A 10,866-nucleotide genomic window follows, 5' to 3' on the forward strand; every position below is an offset into this window, starting at 1 on the left:
TGGGGGGCTCTCTGGGGTGCCCATCATCTCCCTCGGGACTTGGGGGGCTCTTTGGAGTGGCCCTTGCCCCCATGAAGATGTGGGAGAGCTTTGGGGGGGGCTCAGGGCTTCTTGCAGGCCTGGGGGTGGCTGGGGGGGCCTCCCTGTGCCTGGGGCACCTGGTCATGGGGGGGTTCTCGTTAAAAGTTTGTGGGGATTTCGGCTTCCTGCAGCTGGGACACGAAGGGGGTCTCGATTTCTTCTTTCCTCTCGGTTGTCGGAGCTGGGCCCTGGCTGGGGATGGGGGCCTGGGCCTGCTCCCCCCCCCCTGCTCCATGGGGGTGCTGAGGTCTGGTTTAATGTCACGTCCTCTCCCCTGCGGGCCTGGCGTGGGATCGCCGGAGAAAGGCCTGGCTTCCCGCTGCTGCGGGCTGCTCTGGCGTTTGGGGGTCCCGCGGGCTGGGCTGGCGAAAAGCCTCGTTTGCTGCAAAGCACCTAGTTGAGAGCAGCGGGAAAAGGCCTCGCTGAATCACCCGCCTCGGGCGGAGCGTTCGGTGTTCCCGTTTCCCACCAGCGCAGGACAGGTGCTTCCCGTTTTCTCCCAAGCATCCAGCTGTGCAAGGGAACAGGCTGTGGCTTAAGAAGTGTTTTGAGGGCAGGCAGGAGGCGAGGGAGGCTCTCTCAAGCTGTGCCTCCTCGAGGCATGCCAGGGCTTCCCTCTGCTCGCTGTCGTTCACGGTACAGCCTGTAACTGTACGCTGTGCCCTGAATTTCTCTGGAATAAGGGTCTGGTCTGGTACCACTGGAATCGGCAGGCGTCTGCCTTTGGCTTGAGTGATTTTAGCAGCAAGCCCTTAAATTCTAGCACAGCTGAGACTTTCGGGTTACTCGGCACATCTAACTCGGCTTTTTGTTTTCCCTCTGTTCAAGATGCGACCGTGTACGTCGGCGGCTTGGACGAGAAGGTCAGCGAGCCGCTGCTGTGGGAGCTCTTTCTCCAGGCGGGACCGGTGGTCAATACCCACATGCCCAAGGATCGAGTCACAGGCCAGCACCAGGGTGAGATATTTACTGTTCCCTCTCCAAACGTGCACGTCGAGTGAAATATTTGAAGGGGGATGATCGGAGAGAGGTTGTTGCAGGAGGAAAGGTGAGGGATGGGCCGTGTTTCAGTAGGGGATGGTGTGTTTTTTGGACTGAGACACCTCRCAGGAGTGTAGTTGCCCTCGGGACGGATCTACCTTGCCTTGGGGGGAGCCTCGGGCGTTTCTGCTTTTCAGTCAGGCCGAGCTGACGCCTGCAGGCGGACGAGCAGTGGGAGCAGCGTGCCCCTTAGAGGAAGCAGGGAGCGGTGCAAAGCCGTGGGTCTGCAGCGCCGTAAAGCTCCGTCTGGGGACTCGTTGCAGGCTATGGGTTTGTGGAGTTCCTCAGCGAGGAGGACGCGGATTACGCCATTAAGATCATGAACATGATCAAGCTGTACGGGAAGCCGATCCGGGTGAACAAAGCCTCGGCCCACAACAAGAACCTGGACGTGGGGGCCAACATCTTCATCGGCAACCTGGACCCCGAAATCGATGAGAAGCTGTTGTACGACACCTTCAGCGCCTTCGGGGTCATCCTGCAGACGCCCAAGATCATGCGAGACCCCGACACAGGCAACTCGAAGGGCTACGCCTTCATCAACTTCGCCAGCTTCGATGCCTCCGACGCTGCCATCGAGGCCATGAACGGACAGTACCTCTGCAACAGGCCCATCACCGTCTCCTACGCCTTCAAAAAAGATTCCAAAGGCGAGCGGCACGGCTCGGCCGCCGAGCGCCTCCTGGCAGCRCAGAACCCGCTCTCGCAGGCCGATCGGCCCCACCAGCTGTTCGCTGACGCTCCTCCTCCTCCGTCTGTCCCCACCCCTGTGGTCACGTCCCTGGGACCTGGTGTCACGCCTCCAGGTGGGTAACTCCGCGGGGGGCCGGAGGAGGGTTTGTCGCTCCCTCRGGGACGCGCGGAAGCTTCGCTCGTGCCTGGCGGTGGCACCAACCTCTTCGGAGACCGGCAGCAGGACTCCTGGGCCCTGCTCGCCGTCTGCCGCCGATCCTGGGGGCGGCGGCGGGCAGAGCTGGAGGGCCGCGTTCTTCCGCGCCTCGTGCGGAGCCGCCGGGCATCGCGTTTGGACACGCTGGGCGGCAGCGTTGCGTGGGGGACAGCGCGAAGCCCTCCGCGAGCTGTAGGCTCGCTYGGCTGGCAGGAGCCTCAGGAAACAGTCTTCCTTCCCACCCCGCTTCCTCATGGCAGGATCAGCTCCACCTAAACTGGCCCTGACCAGTGTGTGATGCCTGGACATGGCTCTAGCAGAGGCTTTTCCAGTGCCGAGGGGAAGGATTTTGGGACTGTGCTCCCACCTGCTGGGTTTTCTTTTTGCTGCTGTTTGTGTTTTCAMCTCCGCCTCGGTTGCGGGGAGGTTTTTGCTTTATTTTTGTTTGTTTGTTACCTGCTGTACTCGGCCAAATTCTTGCTGTCTCTCTCTTGCCAGGCCTCCCGCCCCCGGGATCGTTCCCGCCRCCGGTGCCGCCCCCCGGAGCGATGCCCCCCGGCATGCCTCCTGCCATGCCGCCGCCGCCCATGCCGCCAGGAGCCGGTGCCCCCGGCCCCCCTTCTGGGGCCGCTCCCAGCGGAGGACACCCGCCTCACCCGCATCCCTTCCCGCCGGGCGGGATGCACCATCCAGGTGAGCAGCTGGCAGGCGGCGGATTCGGGAAACCTAACTTCTCCTTCCGCTTCTGTTACGTGGGTTTGGATAAATCACCTCCTCCTGCTTCTTCCCCGAGATTCCTTCTGGAAAACAGGGAGGAAATTGCATCCTGTGCAAGGTGCTGAACGCAGTATCGTCGTGGTGAGGTGAACAGGCAGGGCAGCGATGTAGACTCTCGGCGCCGTATTTGTTTGTGTGCCGGCGGCGTCTTCCCCCGGGATTTTGCTCCCTGCAGCGCAGGGCAGCCTGCTGGGTGCTCTCCTCCCCGGGAGACAAGGGAGGGACTGTGTAGGAGCAAGTGCGGCACGTCGGTGGCGCTGCGTCTGGTTTCTGGGTTTCTCTCCTTTATGTTCCAAAATGTGTCCAAAATAGCTTGGAGCGGGGCCCAGCGGGATTTCTAAAGCGCTTGGGTAATTTGGGAGACGGTGCCCTTGCGAGAGGCATCCAGGCAGGTCACGACATTAGTTTCCCTCAGCTGCGAAGGTGGAGGGCGCGGGAAGGCCGGGGCAGTCGCAGCGCAGGCTTTTCGGGTCTCTGGGAGAACGGGTGCTGTTCCGGCTGGAGGGCTGTTAATGAGACTCCGAGTCATTGTCATTTTTTCCCTGGTGTAAATTAATACGTTAGGTGTGAACCTTCCTAGTACACTCTGCAGCTCTGCTAAGCAGAAGCTAATTCAAGACATGAGAACAAAATGTTTCTTTGATTTCTTTGCATTTTTAGTCCTGTAGTACTGGGGAATGAGCAGTGTATACATCTAGACTGGGTGCTTTCGAATTCAAAAATTAAGTGAAATTTGCATTGATTTTAAAAAAGTGCCCTGGTTTTTTATATATATATATATATATATATATATTTTATTATTATTATTATTTTTTTAATCCTGCTTGCTCTAAAATGACCCCGGGGTTGAGTGTTACAGGGCGCTCTCCTGCGCTGGCTGATTAGGGTGCTTTGTCTGATCGTGGCTCTGGCCGTGTGAGCGACCAGATGGCTGCTGCTGTCCCTGATTACGAACTGGCTTTTCGGGCTTCGGAGTAGCCAATTACATATGGCAAGCGAAAGCCCGACTGAGCACTTCCGTGGTGCCTGCCCTGTGGAGCTGCACCGGGCTCTTGGGTTTCTGCTAAGGAGAAAAGAGWCTGTTTTTTAAAGGAGAAAAAAGGACAGAATGATGGAAAAACGTAGGTTGGGAGGGACCCCGGAGGTCTCAGTCCAGGCTTGCAGCACGGCCAGCTGTAAAGGTTGCTCGGAGTCTCCTCCGAAATCTCTGAGGATGGTGGTTCCTCTCTGAGCCCCTGTCCCAGGGCTGCACCGTGTTTGCTGTCGAGTGTTTTTGGTTTTCCCCTCCGCTCCCTTATATCCCAGTGGATTTCCATGCTGCAACTTATTCCTGTTGCCTCTTGCCCTTTCGCTCCGCACCTCTGAGAAGAGCACGGTGCTTCCTCCTTTTTAACCTCGCTTTCAGTAGCAGAAAACCCTTTGCAGACCCTAGTTCCCCCTCAGTACCTGACATTTTCACTAGAGAGCTGGAATTAGCGCCCGGACTGCCCTGAGCTCCGGCCTGCTGTGTGCCCGGAGCYGCCGTGGCGCGAGCGAGCAACTGCCCACATTTCGGACGCCTCTTGACCTGTTCTCCCCCCAGGAATGCCTCCCATGCAAGTGCACCACGGACCGCCCGGGATGGGCCAGCATCATCCAGGACCGCCGGGCTCCGGAGGCCAGCCTCCCCCGCGGCCCCCGCCCGGCATGCCACACCCTGGACCCCCACCCATGGGTATGCCGCCCCGAGGGCCTCATTTCGGGTCGCCCATGGGTAAGTGGGTGCCTGCGAGAGGCGGTATGTGTTCTTTTATTTTGAACGTACACTTTATTGAGTTAAGCGCTCGCTTCGGGCCCCCTCCGCCCCCGCCTTTCCCCTTCCCTTGCTTAACGGGGACGTGAAGGAGGTGAAATTACGGCCTCCCCGTGGGGAGGTGTCTTGGAGCAAGACCTGGCGGCGACGAGCTGCCGAGCAGGGTCTCCCGGGGTTTTCCTCGTGCCCGTCGTGACGTGGGGCTTTGCACGTGGGGGAYGGGGCTGGGAGAGGGTACGGCGGGACCGTGGCCATCCGGTGATCTTCCCCGCCTCTCCGGCGGGGCTGCTGACCGGGCTYGGCCATCAGGGAGGGTTTCCGAGACCTGTCGTGGGGACCTCGAGTGGGGAGGGGGATCCTGGCAGGCAGAGGGGACGCAAGGGACAGCGTCGGCCTCGTGCGCCCTCGGAGCTCAGTGCCGAGCGGCTCGCAGGTGCCCGTCGGGGCCCCATCCTCGCGGCGTGGCGCCACCGCCGCCGAACGCCGGGCTGCGGCGTTGTCCCCGTGATGGGGACAGCCGCGTCCTGGGCTTGGGGAGCCGCATGAGGACATCCCAGCTGACGCAGCCGATTCCAGCGGTGCCGAGAGCTCGCTTGGCCAGGGCCAGGCTCTGGATGAAGGTGTATCGAGCTGGCCGGTCCCCCCCTCTTAGGCCCCAGGCTGATGCTCGGRGCTCCTACTAACCTTTTGGTTTGCAGATGAGTTCCCCAACCCGCGGGCACCCAAGGGTGGGGTTCACGTGGGGTGTTTCTGTCCCCCCCCACCACCACCACCACCTCCGCAGGGGGGTTGTTAACGTCTGTGCTCTGTCCCTGCAGGTCACCCCGGCCCCATGCCGCACCACGGGATGCGCGGCCCTCCTCCGCTGATGCCTCCCCACGGGTACAACGGCCCCCCTCGCCCCCCGCCCTACGGCTACCAGAGGGTGCCCCTGCCCCCCCGGCCTGCGCAGAGGCCCCCCGGGGTGCCGCCGCGCGGCCCCTTGAGAGGCCCCCTGCCGTAAACGCGGCGGTGGCGAAGCCCCTTTTTCCTCCCTGCTGGGAATCCCTCCATCCCTCCCTCTCTGCCCTCAGGCTTTCATTCCCCCTTGGCCTAACCTACCYGCCCCCAAGAGGCGCAGTTGGGCCCATCCCTGTCACAGCTCCCTCTTCTTCCTTTTCTTCTCCCTGTATTTTTTCCCTGTTTCTTTTTACAGTGTTCATTTTGATTATTTTTCCCCTCTTCCCTCCTCCTCCCTCTTGGAAGATTTTTTCCAAGGCGATTTTAACAGGACTTTTTTTTTTTTTTCTATGTAAAGCGGCGATCGGCCATTTGCAAATAAAGCATTTTAAAAACGGGGGGGGTTGGCCCTCTGAGATGGGGACGAGGCTCTGCCTGTTTGTGATCGGGATGCCGATGGGCTGCCGCCTGCTCCCGCCTCGCGCGCGGCCCTGGGGGTGCCTGCGATGCCGTTCACCGCCCGCGCGAGCCCCCTCTGCCTCCGTCGCTGCTGGTGCTGCCTAACTGTCTCGGTGGGGTGCTGAGTTAGGGCTGATGCCCCCAGTCCCTTGCTTTACCCCGGCCGTTTCGGTGGACGGCTCGCAGGCTCTGCGACAGCCAGCGCACCTGCAGCAAAGAACACGTATGATCCGGCCCTGAAGTCCATCGCATCCTTGGATACTGGTGTCTCAGCCCAGGTAAACGGGCAGGAGGGCTGGAGAAGTAATTTGGCAGTAAAACCTGCTCTCCTGAGTTCCTGCCTCTCCACCTGGGGAAGGGACTCTGAGAAATGAGATCTCCTTAGCCCCCCATCCAAGATCAGCACGGTGCCCGGATCCTGATGCTCGCAGCCACGGGAAGTCGCTGTAGTTACGGCTGTGGGGTATCATGAACCGAGGGGCAATAAAATTTGGGTTAACCAGTCCCTTTGGAGGAGGAAATGGAGCAGCTCTGAGGGCGCAGATCGGGTCCACGTGTCATCTCCMCGCTTCCTCAGGCTGAGTCTCCAGAACCGTCCTGCCTTTCCTAATGAATTCAGTGTCTTCGCGCTGGCGAGACTGATAATTGGGGGAGTGTAAAAGCAGAGTCTGTGGAGGGAAAGTTTCACACCTTCCCCAGCAGCCGGGAAGGTGTGAGGAGGGTGGGGGCTTGGCTCTCTGCAAAGCGCCGTGCAGGAAGGCGTGAGAGCCTGCAATTGGAGACAGGGAGAGGGGTGTTGGCTTCCTACATGTGAGGCTTGAAATTCAGGTGATTTAGAAACAGGAATTCAAAGTACTTCTAGGTATTTGGCCTCTAGAGTTGTGTTTTGTGGCTTTATGGAAGAACCGGGGYATACGAAGAGACTTTGGGGCAGCATAGTGCCTTTTCTGAGCATGCTTTTTTGGCTGTTAATATTACTCTTGGGAGGCTGGTGTGGTTCTTCAGCGCTTGGCAGAGGAGAAGCCACTTTATTTTCAGGCTTGATTTTACTCTTTCCTGTTTTATTTCTGTTTCGTTCTAATTTCCTAGGGCGAAAATTGACCTTTAGCTCCACTGTCTCTTTTCCCCTGTAGGCCAGAGGGGGGAAAAAGGTGCCACATCTTCCCTTTCATCATTGTAGGGTTGTCTGGTAAGTGTCCGTGAGACCAGTAGACGTTCAGAGCCTGATCGTGAAAGGTCGGGGAAACGACACGGCTGATCTAGCGGCTTTATGTCCCCTGTGCTTGTGTTGTCCTGAGCGTGTGAGTAACCTCGGAAGGATCTGTGAGCCAGAACCTAGAAAAGCTCTGTGCTTACTTCAGCTGCTCTGTAATTAGACTTAATCAGAGGTTGCGATAAAAGCAACATTTAGGCTGTCCTTGGCTCTAACCATTACTGTAGATCATTATCGCTATGTTAGAGGATATTTGGGGCTTGCTGTGTTGGGAACAGCTTCCAGGACCCGCTCCTTAGGTCAAAGAGCCTGGCACCACAGACGGGGCTGATCCTGGCCRGGCTGAGCACCCAGGATCTTCCAGCAGAGCCAGAGGCACCTGGATGCTYGCAGACCTCTGTGATTTCATTAAACTGCCCACGGGGCCCCGCTGTTTCTGGTCTGGGCTGCTCCAGAGCCCGGCACAACTGCATCAGCTCAGCCTCCCTCCAAGGAACGTGCTTTGCAATTACTGCTGGATCGTGTCCAGCCTGGAGCCGTCCCGATGCTAAAACTTACAGAAAACGCACAACACAAACATCATCCAGCTGTGGGCAGCGGTGAGATGGGCGAGCAGGACTCCTGGGCCCCTCTCTCCTGCCTGTGGCTGGTTCCCGATGGGATGGGGGTGAAGTCGCTGCACTGGTTGGCTCCAGCTCCTCCACCTGCGCCAGGAGGAAAATGAGAAGCGGCTTCACAGCTGCTGCTTCAAGGAGCAGAGCTGGAAAGGGAGGAGAAAGCTGGGCTCAGGTGTAAATTAGCCCTAAACYGTAGCTGGTTAAGAGGCCAGGAGCTGCTGGTTGCTCCTGAGCAGGCGGCAGCAGCTGGGCTGTAGCTGTTTTTCTTGGGAGATGCCTGGTGAGTGTATTTTAAAAGGTGCCTAATGTCCGTGCCTGCGTGCACGCGCGTGGGGCTGGAGTTCGCCTTTCTGTGCCGCGGCTGCCTGCGTGTTGGGGTACACGGAGCCRCGGGTAGGAGCAACGACGCTCTCCCCTTTGCTAGGTGCGGACGAGGCGGCTGCRAGCGCTTAAAATGACTGCGGCGCGCTGTTGCGGTGTGGGGTGATGGGCAGGGGAGGAAGGACTCGAATGCAGCAGGGAAAAGCACCTCTGTCGCTGGAGGCTTAAAGCCGACCAAGGGAGCGTGTCCCCGCCGCGTCACGGCCCGGCGGSTTAGAGCAAGCTGCTGAGGAAGGTGTGTTTGCAGGGAGGCCGCGATGCCGAAATCCCTCCTCCCGCCCCGGTGTAGGGACAGGGAGGAATCCGGACCACCCCGGAGCGAGCCCGGAGCCTGCGGTGAGACGCGGACGCCCCGGTGGGGACGTGCTGCCCCCTCCTTTATCGCGGTGTCTGAATCCGCGCCGAGGCTCCGCTCGGCAGCATCTTCATCCGCTTCCCCAATCCTGCCTTCTTCCGGCTGCTCCCTGTGTGCTCTTCTCCAAAGGCAAAACGCTGCCGTCTCCGGAGGAGCTTCGGCCCCGGGACAGCTGGAGCCTGTGGTTTTTTTGTGCCGTTCGCTGTGCAGCTTTGGATTTAATGTCACAGCACCCTCAGCCTGCCACGGCGAGATGGGCGCGTGCAGCGAGGCAGCGMCCGCTGTTTTAATAGCGGCTCCCGGCAAAAATAGATCCCTCCTCCTCCTCCTCTCCCTGCAGTGGGCTGCCGGGGTGGGGAATACCCGTGATCCAGGCTGGCTGGGAAGGGATTGACAGGAGCTGTAACCCCTTCCGAGGGCTAAGCGCCGGCTCCCGGCCGCGGGGACCGAGGGGGCACACGGAGGCCGGCCGGTGATGCTGCGGCGCGGGAGTCATGAGCCCTCCAGTGCCGCGCTGTCGGAGCGGGCGCCCAGGCGCAGCGGGAAAATCGGGGCGTCTCCCCCCTTATCCCTGCTTCAGTCTCCAGCAGCCTGGTCCTCCAGCAGCTCCATCCCCCTTTTTGGGCTTATTTCCAGCAAGGGCTCAGTTGTTTCACAGCTTCCAATTTCCTAAATCCTCCCCTGTGCTGGGACCGCCGTTCACCCCGGATCCGGGAGCCAAAGTCCGGCCACCCGTTCCTGCCCTTGTTGTGCTTATTCCAGCCTTGAGCCTCGCGTGCGGCTCTGCTCACCCCGATCCTGTTAAGGGAGCACGGGGCCAAAGGCCTGGCAGCTGAGGCTGGCTCAACTCGTTGCATGGGGGAATGTCTCCCTGCTGTCTCCTTGTGCTCAGCGAGGAGGGCTCCCGGGGCAGTTTTCCTCTGGGAAACCTCCCTTTCCAACCCCTCCTGCCTTTCTTCCTCGCTGGAAAGGGACCTCCGGCATGGCTAGAAGCTGGCAGGGGCGTTTGCAAAGCAGCACCCGGTGCTCAGGGTCTTTTCCAGGCGGGTCTGAGCACCTCCGAGGATGCAGCTTTCCCCACGCCGTTCTGGCCCCAATTCCAATGGGATSCAGCGCAGCTGCCTCCGGCAGTGCCAGGCGCCTTGGCCACAAGCCGAGCGGCTTGGACGAGGCTTGGGCCAGGCGGCCTGAACCCCGGGTTGCCGCCTGCCTCCTTCGCGCCCCCAAAACGTGGCGGGAGCGTCTGGCTCATCCCGCGGCGTCGCCCCCAGAAATGAAATCAAGGCGCCTGCCGAGGGACCCAAACTCGCCCCCCGAAGGCCTCGGGCGCACTGCGTTCCCGTCAGCGAGCGGGCAAGGTCGCCCCAGGGGGCTGGGGGGGCYGCGCGGCCCTCGGGCTCCTGCCCCCCCCCCACCGTGCGCCGGCTTCGCCTCCTTCCCCGGCGCAGCGGGTGGAAGCGAGTGCCGCCGTGGGAAGCCCGGCGGGAGGGGGGGGAAGCGTCGCCCTCCCTTCGGCTCGGCGAAAAAGCGACGGAGAGGCGCGAGCCCCCCGGCTTTGTGGCGGTAGCACAGCCCTCCCCGCCGCCTCCCTTCGCCGGGCTGCTGCAATGGACTCTCCCAGCGCTCGGCGCGCGCGGCGGAGGCTGCGGCGCTAGCGCTGGCTCTGGTACCCGCCGGCTCTCGCCCGCCTGCATCCCTGCCGGAGCATCCTCGGCCTCCGCGAGCAAGGCCGGAGCTGCGCGACGGCTGAGGCAGGTAAGGGATGAGGGATGCTTTTGCAAGGCGGATCCCCCCCATCTCTCCTCTCCCCGCTGCTTTAATTAGCATCCTCCGCGGCGCCGGCTGAYGGATGAGGGGTTCGGCTTTTCCTTTCCACTCGGTGTGGCCATTTTGTCCTGAAAAACCTTGCCTTTAGCCTCGCTCCGTCTTTTTTTTTTTTTTTCCTCCCCCCCCTCCTCCCACCGTGCTCGGCATCGCTCCCGCGCTGCCCGACCCGGCCACCTTGCAAGCGGGGATCTCTGCCGACGGATCCCTGGCTGGCGGGGGGGGGGAATCTCGTCGGAGGAACGGCTGTTTATCCAGCCGGCTTTCGGGGAGCGACGCAGCTCGCCGGGAAGAAGGGGGGGGCGGTGGATGACCTTGGGCATGGGGGGCTTTGACACCCTGCTCGCCGCGCTCTCGCCGGGGGGGCTGCCTAGGTGAGAGGCAGGTGGGGGGGCTCAAGCATTGCCGGCTCCCGGTGGAGGCTCGGCAGCGGGGAAACGGAGCCCGATAACCTCGGCCGGAGGCAGTTGCTCAGCCTAAAGATGGGTCTGGCAGAGC

The 10,866-nt window shown here is 61.0% G+C and overlaps 2 protein-coding genes across 2 annotated transcripts in view; both read left to right on the forward strand.

The window, feature by feature from the left end:
* The window catches only part of SF3B4 (splicing factor 3b subunit 4), a 14,203-nt gene extending 8,284 nt beyond the window's left edge, over positions 1-5,919 (forward strand). The window contains exons 8-12 of the mRNA XM_026085781.1: positions 639-1,038; positions 1,386-1,928; positions 2,510-2,704; positions 4,371-4,541; positions 5,399-5,919. Coding sequence (XP_025941566.1) covers positions 639-1,038; positions 1,386-1,928; positions 2,510-2,704; positions 4,371-4,541; positions 5,399-5,583 — 1,494 coding nt within the window. The 3' untranslated portion in view covers positions 5,584-5,919. The remainder of the gene's footprint in view (positions 1-638; positions 1,039-1,385; positions 1,929-2,509; positions 2,705-4,370; positions 4,542-5,398) is intronic.
* A 100-nt stretch (positions 5,920-6,019) lies between these two features.
* SV2A (synaptic vesicle glycoprotein 2A) overlaps positions 6,020-10,866 on the forward strand; it is a 12,353-nt gene continuing 7,506 nt past the window's right edge. Inside the window, exon 1 of the mRNA XM_026085771.1 lies at positions 6,020-6,256. The gene's annotated coding sequence lies outside the window, so the exon portion shown is untranslated. The remainder of the gene's footprint in view (positions 6,257-10,866) is intronic.

Source organism: Apteryx rowi, unplaced genomic scaffold, assembly GCF_003343035.1.
Source record: "Apteryx rowi isolate R43461 unplaced genomic scaffold, aptRow1 scaffold_673, whole genome shotgun sequence".
Taxonomy (NCBI): domain Eukaryota; kingdom Metazoa; phylum Chordata; class Aves; order Apterygiformes; family Apterygidae; genus Apteryx; species Apteryx rowi.